Below are 18,344 nucleotides of genomic sequence, written 5' to 3' on the forward strand. Positions count from 1 at the left end.
TAAATCTTACCAAGAGCCGCAAGGATGATAATGTACAAAATTCTGTAGATCATTTGTATTCACAAATTATTATTTTGTGATATTCAATAACATTTAAATGTTTTATATATTATTTTTTCAAGCTGCACAGTAAATAAACAAATAAATAATAACTAAACGAATGAAAAGGCGGCAGTGTTACAATATAAATAAAGTACTCTGTTTTGATATTGTATAATTCCATTTAATTTCGAACCTATCACATTTAAAATTATTTTTGAAAAAATACCTTTAATAAATGGAATTTTCATTTGTTTAAATAAAAATACAATTGGGATAAAAGAGCCGCGGGTTGCCGACCCATGCACTAGACTAAGATAACGAGATAATAAGCTCTAAATTACCTCTTGCTTTTTCCTAATATCGTCTTCAACTTCATGCCTTCGCTGTTGTTCTTCATTTTCCCTTTTCGCTTTATCCACTAACATATTGCCAAGCATCTCAGATTCCCTTTTTGCTCTCATATCTTTATCATCATTACAACAATCCTCTTCTAACCTTTTCACAGCCTCTTCTTGTTTTCTGTAAATGAAATAAATTGAATTTTGTTAAGGAGTATTCAGGAGTAAATTCATGGAAATAGCTGGAGTTAGTGTTGATTCTCCAAAAAAAAAAAAAAAAAAAAAAAAAAAAACAATTTAGATCCTAATTTCCTTCGAAGAGGGGAATCGTTAAGCAAGCACTCCTCTTTCAGGAAGCATCAGGTATAGAAGAAAGAAACTGTATGGCTTTTTGGGGAAGAAAAAAAGGAAAAAATAATGTGATGCCTATTTTTTCAGGCGGGCTTTACTTTCAACTACAAAAATTAGGTGTCGTGGACGGAAGCGTCTAGCATATTTTACTAAAAATCTCTCATAAAAACAAGGTGTAGACCCGGAATCCAACCCAGTAACACGATACTTTCTAGCCTCGCTTCTCATCGCTCGGTTACCGTACTACGTACTACTTTTTACGCTTGATATTCTTGAGAGAAGCTTACTGCATCATTTGTACAAGAAAGTCTACTTTTAAAAATGCATTGTTAAGGCAATGAAAAACTATTGTTAAAAAAAAAAATCTATTGGGTATCTTACCTTAGTTCTTCTCTCTTCCTTTCGTCTTCAGCTCGAAGCTGTTCCTCCTGCAAGAAACATCAATGTCTTAAGTTAAATGAACACTGAGAAGTAGAAACTCTGGTGTGTTTAAACACACATACAACGTTCTCGCTCAGCAATTTTCAAAAAAAAAATAAAAAATAAGAAGCAGAAAAACTATTTATTAGAAATGTAATTCCGATAGGGCAATTTCGTTCTTGGGGAAAAATAGAAGCTTATATAAATAAAGAGATAGAGAAAGATGTCTTTCTTATTTGGTACTCAGTTTCTATCCCTGGCGTAAAATTTGAAATACAAATTTCTAAAAAATATGATTGCTTTCTTTTAACACAAGACTTCTCGAAAGTTAATGGTAATTCAAAAAACCAAAAAACAGAAACAAAGTGTACACGATTCCAATAAAAATAAAAGGAAATAAATGTCTCACCACAAGACACAATAATAAAAATTGTAATTAAAGAAAACTCCTTTTTCTTAGGCGCAGGGAATCTTCAAATTCCAATGAGAACTCGCAAATTTGGAGTGAACGTAAATCTTAACCTCTTAATCAAAAATTAAAAAAAAAATAAAAAACTTACTAGTACTTGTTGCTCTGTTTTGATTCCTTTTGCATTTAAATGAGTCCACTGATTCCAATTTCCACCATTCCAAACTGATTCTACCTGCAACTTTAATATAATTTTGTTTGTTAAAAAAATTAAGTGTTTCTTAATATTATTATTATTGATTCGCGTTCAAAAAAAACAGTGAGCTCGGGCTGGACTCGAACAGATGATTCCTTTTTCCTCCTGTGAGAACAGGACTCTGTTTTGAGCGTAATTCTTAAAAATAGTGCCTATTTTAATCTATAATAATAATTAATACAAACAAAAAAAAAATCCTCAACAAAATACTATTTTATTAAGCAAAAAAGACATGACCACAAAACATCGTAGGAACTCGGCACAAATACTCTTAGTGACTCACAGAATTTGCGTGATGATGTTGCTGTTGCTGTTGTTGTTGTTGTTGTTGTTGCTGCTGCATCTTATTCTGTTGAGTAGCCTGCATCTGTCGGATCAAATTTTGAAGACTCTGCTGTGGCGCTGAAACCTGTTGTTGTTGTTGTTGTTGTTGCTGCTGCTGTTGTTGTTGTTGTAGATTTGTGGCTAACTGTTGTTGTTGTTGATGTAAAGATAATAAAGTCTCCATTACTTGTTGACCAGATCCTTGAGCACCACCTGCTGTAGCAGCACTACCGCCGCCGCCACCAGCTTGCTGTTGTTGATGCTGGTGTTGCTGTTGCTGTTGTTGTTGTAGTTGTGCAACACCTGCCGCCGCCGCCGCCTGTTGTGCGGCCAATGCGGCCTGGGCTTCCGACTTGGCCTGTAAACCGCGCAAAAAATCACTGACTTTACGCGAAATCTCCTCAGTGGTGCGTGGCGGTTGAGTTTGCGGTGGTTGAAGCGTGGCTGCGCTAGCTGCGAATGGCTGCTGTAGGGGGGAACCACCTGCCGAGAGACTCTGCAAACCAACAAATCAGAGAACAGCGTGTGTAGCCCAACGGCGAGCGCACACGCACAGGAAAACCCAGCCTTTAGTTTTTCTTTTTTTTTTTTATTTATAAATAAAAACAAAACAAAAAATAACAAGTAAATAAAAAAAAACCTAATAACAAAAAAAAATCAAATATAAAAGTTACCGAGTAATAAAACAAAATTAATTATAAAACTTAAAAAAAAAACAAATTAAAAAGGTATAATATTTGGGTTGGCCACTTAGTTATTGCGAATTTTACAGAAATAAAATTTATACGTATTCAATAACTCTGCTGCTCAAACTTAAGCGTGCTTCTTTTTACACTGAACTGTCCCCATAAGTTGGGTCAAAGGTCATAAGGAAGTAGTTTGAAAAGGATAATACCAACTTCCTCTGACTAATTAAGAGGAGTATTGCAATCGTACACATTTTCGATTTTAAGATTTCCACTGGTAATAACCAATTTATGAATCTCTGAGTGATCCAAGCATATGTTAAAATATGGTACTAAATATCCTAATTAGAAAACAGTACAAAGTCAGTACGGAAATGCCACATTTCTGAACTGATTCTTCCGTATTTTGAGCATTACTCCGATACAACTTCTACGATTTTATTCTTAATGATTAAAAAAAACAGTACATTTTCCTGGAACATGTGATTCAGGTGTTTTTTTTTCTGGAAAGAGAAGATTAGATTCCCCTCTAAAATGTCATAGTTGTGAAATATTAAGGGAAAAAAAAGTTTTAATCTCTTGTGTACATTTTAGGAGTACGTAAATATGCTGCAAAAATTCGAGTTCAAAAGTATCAATTTTCTCAATGGACTAGGACTTTCTTAAAGCTTCGAACACATCTAATACACACACAGATTTTACTTCTATTATTATTATTTTTTGTGAAATTACTTTTCTTTAGACAGTTCTCGGGAAAATGTTAGCGTAGGCTTCCTTGTAAAAGAAACATTTCAGTGAATAGTTCTACACAAACTTGTAAAATATTGTTCCAAATTCAACAAAGGCAAATTCACAACATTAACAACGGTAGCATTGCGCCCAAACGAATGTACTTGGTACTTAAACAAGTTTCCCAAAGAAGAAGCGTGGTGTGTTGAACTTGAGAAGCTTAGTGGGGCTGATCATTGAGAATTTTATTAGGTGTACGAACTATTTTTGAGCTTTTGAAAGACACCTAAGCCCAAAAAAGAATACGTTTGGCATCACCAAATCTGTACTGGGTTTAGTAATTCAGGGCGAGAGAATTTTTCTTCTTCTTCTTCAGTGGTTAGGGACAAGATGAGAAGTTCCAAGACAAGAAGTTTTCCAAGTTTTTTTTCTGCAGAAAGTATTTGTTACAGCACAACTCCAAGGCACATTAGTCAATAAGAGGGCTCGATTGATGTGCCAGCTAGGGCTGGTAGGGCAAAAAGGGGGAAACCATAAGTGACGTCGAATTCTCTACATCAAACTGATTTATATCTACCCCCTGATGATGGATGAAAGCCCAAAACAATCGATTGCTGCTTTAACCTTATTTTCAATTATATTCTGATTTATCACCTTTACCGATTAGTCCCATTCACAAGCGAACTACCATTCCCTCATGCACTCAACAATTGCATTAGATAGCAATTACAATTGCCATTAGTAAGCAGAATTTTCAACCAAAGCAATGAACAAGCTTATTTCTCTCGATAGCCAAAACATGTAGTGATTCTAATATAGTTTTTTTTTTATTAGTATAATTTTTCTCAGTAACAATAATTTAAAATTCAAGACAAAAAAAACACGCAATAACTCTATGGACAACCTAATATTTTAAATTTCCAATAATTAAATAAAAAACCAACAAATAAAACTGGATGCACAGCCTCACTGATGGATGCTTATAACGCAATTTTCTGCACTTTCTAAATTAACTTAGAAGCCCAAACGCAAATTAAAAAAAAAAGAAAGTTGTTTCCTTTGTTTACTATTTGACCCACCAACTTAGGCTTAAATTTAGGGTCAAACGGTCACATTATATACGATAGCTGTGTCTAAACTAAAAATTTGAAGCAGAAATCAGGTCAAAGATGCTGTAATTCTTAGAAAATGAATTTCTAGATATAGATTTTAAATCATATAGCATGCAATGAATGTATTATAATGGTCTAGAGAGTTGTTTGCATATCCCCGATTTAATTTTTTTTTTTTTTGTTTCTTTACAAATCCATCTCAGATATAAGCGTTTTTCATCATAGTTCTGTTATCATATATTTAGTTTTCCGCAGTTTCATTTTTATTTGAGTACCTAAAAGAATAATTACTCGTTCTCAGATACACTCAGGCTGAAAAAGAACTTATTTTTAAAATTGTATGGTCCGGTAAAAAAACAACTACGTATTAATAAAATAAACTAGCTACTGCAACAATTAGCAGTTTACGAGATGGTAAAAACAATTAGCAGTTTACGAGATGGTAAAAACAATTAGCAGTTTACGAGATGGTAAAGACAATTAAATGAATTTTTTTTTACTAGCTCTTACGCTTTTCAAAAAAGACGTAAGCAATGGGAATCAAATAAAAGTTTCACAAAATATGAGTTATCAACGAAAATAAACATTTTTTGAAGTAATGTGGACACAAATCCGAAATACTGTCGTCGTTCGCTCATGGTCTTAAGAGATGATTTTGGGAACAGAATATCTTGAAAACGCAAAAAAAACGTTATCAGTGTAGAACCGCTACAGGAAATTGAAGATCAGTCGAAACATCAACACCGGATGTACGACTTTCTTTCTTTTTTTTTTAAATAGTATTTCCAAATTTTTTTCGATTTTCTCAAATTCTTCAACTAACTCTTCATTTTTCACTTTGAAACTTACTTGAGTTAATTTATTATTTATGGATTCTAAAGCAAACCACCTTTGAGAAGGTAAAAATAAAGCCGTGCCCTATATCACTAAACTAACACTTCACAGAACCAACCAGCAGCTAACAACAAACTTCAATGCCTCCTACATAAATTAGATAAGTTTAAAATAAAATCTATCGTATTGTAATTAAAAAGTATACATTTCAATAAAGGATAGATTTAATTTAAATTAAAGTAATGCCCTTTTTTCCTCCCCTATGCAAGCTTCACGTCCTACTACCACTAAATTAAGGTGTCTTGGACAAACAGATTTATTTTTCACGAATTATTATGGAAAACACATCCACCAATTTTCTTAAAAATAAGACTGTCGGATTTTTTATTTTTATTTTAAAATTACAAAAATTAAGAAAAACCCATTTTCTTAAGTGAACTATAACAAAAAAGAGAACATATGATAATTAGATAAGATGAAGAACAAATACATTCCAAAATGATAAATGCCCATATGAGAATTTTTTTGGTTAATGCCAAATTGTGGCACAATATTTCAAGAAAATTGTCCAAAAAAAAGAAGAAATGCTGAATAATATAGTAATAGATAACAGCAAATTAAGCTGTGTATTTCTCTATTTTTGCAACATACAACAAGAAAATTGTAATTCTGCCAACAGTTTATGAATTTTCCTTGTATCTGCATGAAAATCATGAAAATTAAATGCGAATTATTGAAAAAAAACAAAAAAATTAAGCCTCACAGAATAAGCACTGCTTAAGTTACGATACGATAAAAGCAGTTTAGCCAATTGGCAAAGTACAAGAGAATTCTTAAAAATTCCTTTATTTAACTTACCAAGCGATTTTTTCGATTAAATTTAAAACTAAGTCTTAGAGATTAATATGGTTATAAAAATTAAAGGTTAGATTACGATTGACATTCATTTGCGTTTCGTAGCTTTGTTGTTTGTTTAGCTTGTACAAAAATCAAGATATTCAACCAAGATGAACATCATTAATGGAAAACATTCCCTTCGAACTGGTTATTTTCTGAAACATATACAGTTATACTATGACAAGATAAAAAGTTCGCTCCTGTGCATATAGCGATGGCAATGCTATCGAAGAAATTTAGTTTTTGTTATCATAGTACACAATGTAAGCATCAAACTTCTGTCGGAACAATTTTCTTTAAAACCTTCACATTGGTGCTTGTTGTGATGTGGATAACCTGAAATTTTTTATTCTATCACATAAAAGACCACCATAATCTGCAAACAAGGATGAAAATTATGGAAATTGGGTATAAATCGGCTATAAAAAGAAGCAAAGATAGAAGACTCCGTAGGCGAAACAGGGGCAAAAGGTCACGCACATTTTATGGACAAGCCATATTTTAAGCAAAGAATTAATTTTTTAAGAAGACTTGCAGCAAGTGATCTGAGGGCGTCGCCATTTGTTACTATCGAAGAATTCCACCACTACCGATATGAACAGCAATCAAAGCAATGAAGCAAGTTTTCTTGGGCTAACTAGGTGAGGAGAGTTCGCGATTATCCTTCATTAGGACAATTTACAAGATAAGAACACATTGTTTGATAAGAACTAATGTTTAGACTGCCAGAAATGGGACAATCGTTGTCGAAAAATTGAACGGAATTATGGCTAAAAAAAGGTAACACAAATGAATGTCGATCTTAATGCCAGCCTAATGTTAAAATTTAAAATATTTCATTTGAATTAATTAAAAAAAAAAAAATATTAAGACCGACCTGTTGCTGCATTTGGGCAAGCAATGCACGCAAGTTGCTACTGTTAGGATGATGGTGTATTGGTTGATACTGTGGCGGCAGTACTTGGTCAATCATCGGCTAAGAAAACACCAGAATTTGTTTTTAGTCTTTGGTTCCGGTTTATTTTTTAATTATTAAATTATGGGGAAAGGGGGAGATTATCATTAAATATTTTTAAAAAAAATTTAAAGGAAATTTTGATTTAAGTCAACAAATAAATAAAATCTAAGACATAATCTGTGATACTTCTTCACCACTCACTTTACTTTTTGTTTACAGCTTACAATGAATTTTTATAGTTATTGTAAATACAGCTAATTACTACCTTCATGGCAGGGAAGATATTCCTCAAGATTTAATACTTAAAACGCCCGTTAAATGTAGGGAAGATCCCAAAAAGTGTATTTTTTTTTTTATATAAAATTTGAAGATGGAAAGAGATATAGTTTCCGATTTCTTCGCTTATTTTTTTTCCAATACATTCCGTGGGCAGAGAAAGAAAGAGTAAATCAAAAAAGTATTACTAATTGAAAGATAATATTAGGCTTATCTATTTACCTGATGATCAAGCCAGTCGTGTGGTACCTTAGAAGGAAGTTGAGGTTGTTGTTGCTGTTGCATTCTTGCGGCATGTTGCCTGCAGAAATGAAAGATAATGCGTAAAAAAAATTTGTGAAAATAAAATTTTTAATAACCAATTATTTAAATTTAAGGGAAAGATATTCAATTCTAAATAGGGAAAAGGGCTTTCTGCATTGCCCACAAAATTTCAAAAACATTCCGCAATTTCTTGGAACTCCGAAATTGAGACTATAAAAAAAAAAAATCTGATTTCTTTAATATTTAACGCAGCCTCAAAAAAAAAGAAGAAGATCTTGTTGCAGGAAGCGAGAAGAAATCAACAATTAGCACCATATTGGAAGATGTACTCACCTCAGCATAACATTTCTGTACTGGTGTTGGTAATGCTGCATCAAGAAGTTCTCCTGAAGCTGGGTGCTCATTATGACTGCGGTGGGTTCTTTATTCTAAAGAAGAAGGAAAAAAAATTGTTATAACACTTCAATAAATTCTTTGAAAAATGTTTCAATAAGTTTTTTAAATAACCCTTACAAGAGGATGTTGATCAGGTAGAAACGGTATACAACCCCATAATTTGATAAGCTCTCCAAGCGGCGCATAACTAGGATCACACGCCCTCCTGACTAGCAGATTCAATGAGAAGTAACCAGATTGAAACCATTCTGCCATCTCATTACAGCTGAACGGACCTAGAACAAATAGTTAAAATTTTGTTGTTTCATTTTTCCTTTGTTTAAAAATTCGCAACAGCGTAATACATAAACGCAACAAGCAAATATGATTGCTATAGTATAGTACATCATAAATGTGAAATAGAAAACCGAAATAAAATAAAGTATTGTATAAAGTAAAAAATAATAATTAAATAACTAAAATAAAATCACAGGAATGGCCTGAATGAAGGCCATCCAACGATGACCGATCATAAGTCGGTTAAAGTAAAATACCGAATGATTTGAATACGAAGGATGGCCTTGTTTATCTCTCGACCAGGTGATTACGAGGCCATCGGCGCCTCAGTCTGCGAGGAGGATTTGACGGGAGGTTAGTGCAGGACAAGTTGCTGATTAAGGGATTATGACGTAGGTAAAGTTTGGAGTGGAAGAAAATAAATAAGTTACATTTTTAGTTGAAGTTGGGATAAAGCGTTAAGTAGAAAGTAAGATATTAGACTTCCAAAACCATTCTGACTCTCATACCCGGTAAATCTCCTACTTCTAGGTACGTACCCATTTTCTACCTAAGTTCCGTAATAAACCATCAAAAAATAAAAAAACCTTGACTTGAGGCGTCTAGTTTCAAAAGAATTCAAGACCCAACTTTTTCGAAATCGAGATCTTGGTTTCAGAATATTCTTTCAAACTTATCCAACTAGATTCTACTGGACCAAAACAAAAACTAATTAAAAACTTGGAATTTCCTGAATTTTATTATTTTTCACTAGAGCGATATTTACAAATACATATTTTCTAAAAACCACTCTTTTTTTCCCCCGGTAATCCGTACATTTACGGTGCAAACTGAATTCCGCAAAAAAAAAACTTTAAATTTACCTTGCTCTTGTCCCTGAGGATCTCTGTAATACCACTGTTTATCCTGTTTCTCTTCATCTTCCATCAATTTGGCAACAATTTCAGCCGCCTGATCATCAGTCATATGTCCTAATGAATCTTCAACTAGCGGTTCTTCAACTGTTGTTTGCGGTTGATGTGCTGTAACATTTGCTAACTGATGATGCATTTGTAGTGATTGTGATTGGTGTTGTGTTGGTGGCGGTTGATGTTGTTTATTTGAGATCAGCTGTTGTGGTTGTGTTGGCGGCGGCTGTTGTGGCTGTTGGTGATGCTGTTGCTGTTGCTGCTGCTGTTGAGGATGTTGGTGTTGTTGAACTTGTTGCTGTTGGATGGGCTGTTGTGAAGGCTGTTGTTGGGGTTGTTGAGATGTATTTTGCTGGAAAATGAAAATTTAAATAAATATTTACATATGAAATACACAGACTATTTTCTTAAAACTTCCGTTTTCATGTAGTTGGCCACCTTTAGCAGCACTTTCTCAGCAATTAAATAATCTTCACTATTACACAAATTATCACATTATGTATAAATTATTATTCAATAATGTAACATTTGATGCCCAACTTGCAATTAGAGGCCCATTACTGCATTAAATCATCACAGAAAAGCTAATAGCAACAAGATGCTGTCAGTTTGCTCACTGAATTCTCTAAATTGGTTGTTCGATTGTTTTACACACCTGTTTCAAATTCTTTTAATCAACTCATTACACCAGGTAAGTATACCTTTAATTAATGTTGGAGGGGGAAAAACTTGACCCCCCATTCACAGAAATGAATAAAAACAATTGTAATTGAAAAATTATAAAAATAAAAGTTTAATTTCTTTATTTTAAGGCAATCTCAAAAAATTGAAAAATCAATAAGGTATATTGATAGGCCGGGGTTAAGGGACTTTGATCGACTCGTTACGATTCAGATCCCTTGGATCACAAAATATGAAGTTTCAACTTCTTGGACTTTTAGTTTATGTTCACTACACACCACACAGAAACTATGTTTTTGGGCTCAAGGGACTTCATAAAGGTCATTTTCCGTGAAAACCCTAAACCGAAAGCATTTCTTTATGTTTTATAATTTTATAGACTTGTTTTCAAGTTAGCAAAGCTAAAGAGTTTTAAAAAAATTCCTTCAATGACTAACCTGCAGAGTAGGTTGTCGAGAAAGTTGATGATCCATAATAACAGCATCTTTCCTTGGAGAATCGGGTGGTTGTTTTTCAGGCGGAGGTTTCTGTTCTTCTGAATTTTCCTGCAGCTGTTGTTGTTGTTGCTGTTGGTGGTGATGGTGGTGGTGATGGTGTTGTTGATGTTGCTGTTGAGTGGCCGTTTGTTGTAGGCTACTGTGTAAGGCAGAGGCTGATGTGGATGTCGACGAATTGAGCGACTCAGATGGCGCTGTTGTCTGCATATCCAGAAGGTGGTTACTGTTTTGCTGTCCAGTTGAGCTTGGTAGTTGTGTCTGCTGCTGTTGTTGTTGATTATCCCTTTTGTCTCTATCCGCTAGTCTTACACTTCCACCGCCGCCAGCACTGCCAATACTCTCTCCTCCGTCTCCAGCATCTGGAGGTTTCATCGAGAGAGATTTCCTCTGTTTCTTTGTTTTAAAACAAGAAACATATATATGAGAAAAAGTTTAATTCCTAGTAATTAGGGTTAAATATTATTAGTTTTACTTTAAGCGGACTACATTAATATACTTAATAAATTAAAATTAACTGAACATTTTATTTAAATTTATTTTTATTTTATTTTTTAAATAATAGAATTAATAATATAAATAACGACAAAACTTTAGCTGTTTTTTTTTAATTCAACGTTACGTTTAATTTTTTATTAGCACCTCGTTTTTGTGTTTAGCAGAATCATCTTCATCTGGTGGTGGTTCTGAAGAACCATGAAATGCTCCTGAGGAATCGAATGTTCCACCTCCTTCGCTGTTCTTTTCAGTGGCCCTAAAATAAGTGATTAGGTTAATTATTTAAATATTCTACTTCCTGAAGAGTTTTCAAAAAACTACACAGAAATTTTTAATTTCCGGCGAACGCTCGTAATAAAAAGAGATTTTCGGAAGTGATAAAGTAAAAATTTGATAGAAAACGTTAAATAAACATGGAATAAACTTCCGAGATATTCTAAAAAAATAAAACAATTAATATTCAAAATTTAAACTTGCCATTCCGGAAGATGATGGTTCTTGGAGTGAGGTCCGGAGTCCCAATTTTCTTCTTCCCTCCAATTACCTCCAGATCGACCTTAAATTAGGGAAGAAGAAAAATAGAGAAAGATAATGGAGAAAAAAAAAATTAGTAGCCAGAAATTCAAAATCTCAAAGTAGGGATACTCACTTGAAACTCCCCATTTATTAATTCTCCAGTCGTCATCCTCATTTCCTGGACCCGGCCCACCTCTCTGCCGCCTCCAGTTGATATCTGAGCTACGACTTCCACCGCCTCCTCTGCCTTCTCCACCGTTTCTTTCACTCCAACTATCCCGGCCGCATTCACTCTGTGCACATTGAACAGAACATAATAAAGTCCACTCTGAAGCTTTTGTCACAGGAACAAAAAAAAACAAAACAGGTAGATCTGTAGAGCATACTGAAGGTTATGATAAAATGGAAAGAAGGAGGATATTGAATAATAATAATAAGAAGAAGAAGAAAACATTACCTGCGACCTGTCGAAAGCTCTAGGTCTAGGTTGCCTTCCATATGGTTGTTGGTCATCACCATCTCCCTGACCCTGGCAACCAGTCACCACACCTCTCTGGTAATACGAACCACCAGCTCCACTACCTACACCCCCTCTACCACCCCTGCCACCACGACTTCCGCCGCCGGAACCTCTTGTAGCACCACCTCTTCCCTCGCCTTTGGCCGCCGACCTTAACACTGCATCTGAATTGATGCCACGATTCCACATCCGCTAGAGGGGGGAAAAATTATATCAGCAAATTAAACAAAAAATAAATATTGGCATAAATCTCTCAGTAAATGCATTGCGAAACAGAAACATAAGTGAAATCGAAATCTCTTCACCAAACTGATTACTCTGGTGATGGATGAAAGTGTTAAACCTGTCCGGAATGCAAACATGCGTGCTACGTCGTATAAAGTCAAAGATTTATTTATCGATTTCAAATTGCACATAAGTGAACATAACTTCCTATTTTTCCATCAATTTCTTTTTTCCGAAAATGCCTCCTACGATTTTCTCTAAGCAAAGCAAGTAGGCCAAAAAATTTTGTTTGAATAATACTCAATGTTCCTGAAGCACCTCGAGAATGCAGTAAGAGGAAGTCGTATGAGTGTTCACTCCAGATTATTGGTTTATTTTTCATGTTGCGTAGTTCAAACTTCCGTTGAGAAGTAAAACCAACTTCCGATTACAAACAAAAAATAAGAAAACAGTTGGAAAACTAGCAACTCGCTCCCAGAGATATCACACTTCCAAAGTGAGGTTGCCAATCGCGCTCCCAGTAAATACGCGACAGTGTACTGAATCTTTAAGAAATTATTAAAAATAAATAAAAAAAAGTATTGAAAGTGATCTACGTTGTTTTATTTTAACCAAGTTTAATCCGTTCAACACACAACATTATTTACTATTTGCCATTAAAACAAATAACCAATGAATTCGGCCACTCACCGTCTCTTCGTCCGACATAATGCTCAGAGCTAGAGGCGGTTGTGCCTTCTCTACGTACAGGCCGGCCAACTGTCTCAAAGAATCTGGTGGTACTAGACTGTTGGAGAAGAGTGCCAGCATCTCTTCCCGACCGTACCTGAATTCGGCCAGCTGATAGCGAACCTGAGGTTGAGGTGGCGCACTGCTTGTTGTATTAGTACCACTACTTCCTGTGCCGCCAGTTACTCCTCCACTTGTACCGGTAGTAGTACCTGCGCCTCCAACAGGAGTTTCCGACAGATTTCTAAGCCTAAAAATGTTTTACACATAAAAATTATTATAAATGGAAAATTTTATTTTCAAGTATAAATTAAGATGTTCTTATACGAAATAGTTAATTCAAAATAACATTTTTTTTGTGACTTTCGAGGTGTAACAAAGAATAACTCCTAATCTAGGAAAGTTCTAGAAAACGTTTGGAAAAACCTTTCTCTTATATAAGGGACACCTTTTCTCCAATGCTCTTATGGTGGCCCTCCGTTTAACATTGTAGCCAAAGTTCCTGTATATTTTACAAACTAATTTTGATTACTTTTATTATAACAGTAATAAAATATTTGAGCTGAACCGATCTTTGCTTAAAAAGGATCAAGAAAAACCGAGGAAATATGGTAAATGTCTACAGAAGTTGGTGAATTAATAAAAATACATTACTTCAGTCTGTTAAGTTTTAGATCAGAGATATTAAATTCACGATAAGCTGTGGTGGTCTAATTGTTAGAAATATGATATATTAAACAAACAAATATAATTTTTCATTGTTTATATTCCTGTTTTTTTATTAATGGTTTGGATATGATCTACTGGAGAATATTTTTGATTGGTTTACAATATGTGGCACCTTGATTCTTAAATATTTTTGTTTACTTTAAATGTAATACAACCTGTATATGAATATATATGTTAGGTTTTGTGACCGTAAATTATTAAGGAATCAGGAATTAAGGAATTTGGCGAGGAATCAGTCAAAAAAAAACCACCTGAACAATTTTATTCAAATTATGACTTTTATTTTAATAGATTATACATATAAAACATATATCTGCTCATTTCTATTGTGGGTGGGTGTTGAAATTTGTTTTCAGTTTGTAAATGTCGGACATTTCTTTGTAGCTTGTATTAAGTTCTATTTGGTTCTTTGCGCAGAATTTAGGAATCACAGTAAAATATAGTAGCTATAATGTGACATTATAGGTGATTATTCTTTTGACTTAATATCGGTCCGAGAAGTTGCTCATTCTTCTTTTTAGATAAAATAATAATAATAATAAAGCACCTAAGCAGGAAAGAAGTAGACATACCAACCACTGATGTTAAAAATATTAGAACTGTTAATAAGCAAAAGCCCTAAAGATGACCTAGTCCCCAAGGTCAAAGGCTTGGCGTAAAATTACGACTAAAATTGGTGATAATTTATCTACCCCTTAATAGACAAAAAGTTTCATTTCACTTTAATTTTTTTTTTTTTACGTTGCGTGATTTTATAACTAAAAACATTTTAATTACCAACTCTATTTATTATTAGCAGAAAAATAGTGCACTTCATAAGTTTTCTAGTGGCATTCACAGAATACCATAACCTAAATTTTGTAGAAAATATATTTCCGTAATCTCTTAGATCAAAAATTTTATTTTCTAGTATATTTTACTGCGCTTCTCAACTCCTACTAAACTTATGAACCCAAAATCTCCTACTTCTTATTTACTATTGACCCTAGTTCGCGGTTTTCTTGAGTGTTTTTTTTTTTTATTCGTATAAAAAAATGGAATTTTACCGGCCCATTATCTACTAAAAAGATGCAAGATTATAATCATCTTTGTAAGGAAAAACTTGACTAGAAAAAAAGTAAATAAATAAGGGCCAGACTTTAAACCCTTTCCAACCATTTATCAACTAGGATATTGATAAGAACTACCAATTAAATGAATGAAGAAATAAATCAATAGGAAGGCAATTAAGGTGTTTTCAACACGGACTCATGAAGATCCAACAGAGAACTGTTGATTAGATGAAAAATTAATTTCGTCGGCGGGGGGCGCTAACAGCACAAACATATCGTACACATTTCAGATAGAGGTTTAGTTGCCTTTTTTTTTTTTACTCCAAGGCCTAATTTCACTATTTCTTGAACTTCTAATTTTGTTTTAGTTTTCTTACAAGGATTAGAGAGAGAAATAACACAAAAAAAACTCGTTAAACGATGAGAATCCATCTTCGTCGCTTAGATATGAAAAAAAAAAAACATGGTTTGACGACTATCTCTTTACGTTGGATGAAAAATTATGTCCCACATGGTATCCCTGAAAGTTTTATCCAAAATTAACATCAGAAGAGTTTATCTTAAGAATTTATAATAAACACGGAAGAAGGCAGGAGTTGCCTTCCTTTTTCCGCAATCGTCATATTTCCAAGTAATACATTTGCGCAACGCTTTAGAGGGGCTGCAAGTAACCAAGTCCGGAATCAGTTCAAGAAAGAGAACCACAAACATGGTTTAAGAAAGTTCCGAAGTTCAGGTGGTTCTAAGAATTTTCCTTTTATTCAATTCTATTTTATTAATGGTATAGGATCTTGGATTTCGTTCAAAAGGTTCAGACAACAGTAGGAAGAATGTTGAATGAAACAGGACTGAAATGAGATCTGCCAAACACGACTTGGAATACCGCCTTTTTTGTTCAATGAAAACAAGCACTAAATAGTAGAGGTGGGCATTAAAATTTAACAGATTCTAGGTACTAATGGATAATTTATAAAAACATAAAGGTTTAAATCTAAATTTCTGGTATTTATGTACAAATAAATGATATGCTGGCTTTATGGGTGCTACCGATGCAAAAAAAAAAAAAAAAAGCACTAAATTAATTTTGACCCCAACTTCAGTCATCAAGTGACTATAGACCGTGGCAGAACACATCTTAGTAACCGACAAGATTTGATGTTCTATTCCATCTGATATATATGCTATATCCTTAATATTGTTGCTTAACCGTTAGTTTCGTATTTGTAATGCAATATAGCAAAAAAAGCAGCTTATCTCTAATAACTCCACTTACTAGGGCCACACTCTTTGGAGTGTAATTTTTTTCAAAAAATAATTTTAATTTGAATCATTTTTCTATTAAAACAATACTCAAGGATATACTGGTCATGTTTCGCACATATATTTTAAAGTAACTTTTGCCATCACCCAAAACATGTTTTATTAAGCTACATTTAGATGGAAATAAGGTGAAGTGTATCTGTGTAAATGTACTTTTCGTACATTAAGTAACAGTACTAGGTTTTGTCACATAAAAGAATTAGGTACAACTTTAATTGTACTGAAATCTAAGGTATCGTCTAAATAAATTTCAGACATATTTGCTTTCGCTCAAGCTGAATTGGTTCATCACTCCATCGGAGAGCTTAAAGAAAGCAGAATCATAAGAGTAAGTGACTTTTACGCATTCTTGTGTTAATATTGATAACAAAAACACTGAATTGCACTATCAATATAATTAACGATTATTCAATTTAATTAAACATTATTCCTACAATAATATTGGCAACAATTAGGTCTTTCACGCTATTAAAGCATCAATACTTCTGACTTCAAGATTTCTGTCATTATGAAAGGATATTATCAAAAGACGTCTAAGCTTAACTAGCGGGTTTTCTTACTTCGCAGATTCACCCCACCCCAGGAGGCCATTCTGGTTCGCCCCTTTTTCTGAAGAAGTAAACTTTAAAAAGCTAATCGTCTTATTTCTTTGCTAAATCCTTAATAACAAAACTTAAAACTAATATGGAACTTATTGGTATTTGTGAAATTGAAACGATAAGACACCATCATATAATTTAAACAATGGCAATGTGTACTAACAGTAAAATGCTTTAAACTTTTCGAAAGAATAGAACTCCCCCTGTAATATATTGACAGTGTTGAAGACATATAACTGCTGACATTGTCGGTAAAGTCAATAAAGTTTTCTCCGTCCGCCATAAACTTTATTATTAAATAGTAATTATTCAAAATCATAACCAAAATATACAATCAAATTATGGAAATAATCATTTTTAAAAAATACCATTACACTAATTTTCTTAAGAACAGATTTTTTTTGGTGCCGCTCTCAGAAAAAAAAAATTATAAAAATTGATTATGCAATTCAATTATTTAAAAAAAAAAATGAATTAAAATAATTTCATCTGAACAGACACAAAAAAAGGACCTATAAATGTTTCACAGTTAGAATTGGTAAATTCAAATAAAAACTAATACTTCTAAAACAAACAGAAGTTAAACGACCTAACCTCAACAAAATAAAATAATATAAAATAAATGAAATATTCTAGGCAATTTTTCAACAAAAAATGAGAATCTAGATTTGATCACAACCGAAGAAAATACAAGCTTCATTAATGGAAATTAAAAAATATATATAAAAATGTTAATTCACATTACATGTTCAGTTTATAAGTTTAATTTTAAAATTATTACTTTTTGAGTACAATCGAAATTAGATTTCCAAAAAACCTCCATTAATTCAGAGATCTGAACTAATGTAACCTATTTTTCCCTGAAAAAGCAAAGATTTTACGCATTGTACTTGCAGGAATCAGAATTAAAGAATATTCAATAAAGAAGAGGATGTAAGAGGACAAATCAAAATTATTATTCTATAATAAAAACATGATAGGGTATCGAATATCTACAACTTACAAGAAAAAATATCAAAACGTGGATTAGAAGAGAGGTTTACTGTAAGCATCAGCCGAAACAAGATTAACTTTTAAGAATATTTGCTTAACCTTTCACTTGAACATAGTAATGCATATTAAACGATGAACTTACAAGCTATTATCTATTTTTATTTAACGAGAAAAATACCGTAAGTTAGTGTAGTGATAAGGTTAGCATTTTGCATTTTCTTTTCTTTTATTATAACGGAGCCCTTATCAGAACAGTTTTACTCAATTTGATTTACTTACCATTCTGGTCCAAACTTCATTGATTCTGTCATTCTGGCAATACCTAGAAAAACAACGGAAAATTAAGAAATTATCAAAAATACTGTAGAGCGTTCAATTTAACATTAAAAGTACCAAATCGATAATAAGACCCTAAGGCACGCCCTTAAATAAAAAATGGTACCTTTTGAAAGTAATATAATTTACTTAGTAAATCTATTAATTTAAAAACATAAATTATAAAAGTAATTCAC

At 33.1% G+C, this 18,344-nt stretch overlaps 1 protein-coding gene across 7 annotated transcripts in view; it reads right to left on the reverse strand.

The window, feature by feature from the left end:
- The window catches only part of LOC141450207 (uncharacterized), a 37,340-nt gene that overhangs the window by 18,563 nt on the left and 433 nt on the right, over positions 1 to 18,344 (reverse strand). Inside the window, exons 2-17 of one of the 7 annotated variants that reach the window (XM_074120387.1) lie at positions 18,112 to 18,154; positions 13,101 to 13,389; positions 12,123 to 12,377; positions 11,799 to 11,958; positions 11,627 to 11,705; positions 11,294 to 11,405; positions 10,595 to 11,047; positions 9,432 to 9,828; positions 8,410 to 8,567; positions 8,230 to 8,324; positions 7,855 to 7,933; positions 7,276 to 7,374; positions 2,100 to 2,636; positions 1,712 to 1,795; positions 1,113 to 1,159; positions 384 to 561 (exon numbers count right to left, since the gene is read on the reverse strand). In XM_074120387.1, the coding sequence (XP_073976488.1) occupies positions 384 to 561; positions 1,113 to 1,159; positions 1,712 to 1,795; positions 2,100 to 2,636; positions 7,276 to 7,374; positions 7,855 to 7,933; positions 8,230 to 8,324; positions 8,410 to 8,567; positions 9,432 to 9,828; positions 10,595 to 11,047; positions 11,294 to 11,405; positions 11,627 to 11,705; positions 11,799 to 11,958; positions 12,123 to 12,377; positions 13,101 to 13,389; positions 18,112 to 18,143 (3,054 nt within the window). In that variant the 5' untranslated portion in view covers positions 18,144 to 18,154. Of the gene's footprint in view, positions 1 to 383; positions 562 to 1,112; positions 1,160 to 1,711; positions 1,802 to 2,099; positions 2,637 to 7,275; positions 7,375 to 7,854; positions 7,934 to 8,229; positions 8,325 to 8,409; positions 8,568 to 9,431; positions 9,829 to 10,594; positions 11,048 to 11,293; positions 11,406 to 11,626; positions 11,706 to 11,798; positions 11,959 to 12,122; positions 12,378 to 13,100; positions 13,390 to 18,111; positions 18,155 to 18,344 lie in introns of all 7 variants that reach the window. The other 6 variants (XM_074120385.1, XM_074120389.1, XM_074120388.1 and 3 more) reach the window with 6 other exon arrangements.

Source organism: Rhodnius prolixus, unplaced genomic scaffold (assembly GCF_049639745.1).
Source record: "Rhodnius prolixus isolate KJV_2025 unplaced genomic scaffold, Rpr scaffold_2, whole genome shotgun sequence".
Lineage (NCBI taxonomy): Eukaryota > Metazoa > Arthropoda > Insecta > Hemiptera > Reduviidae > Rhodnius > Rhodnius prolixus.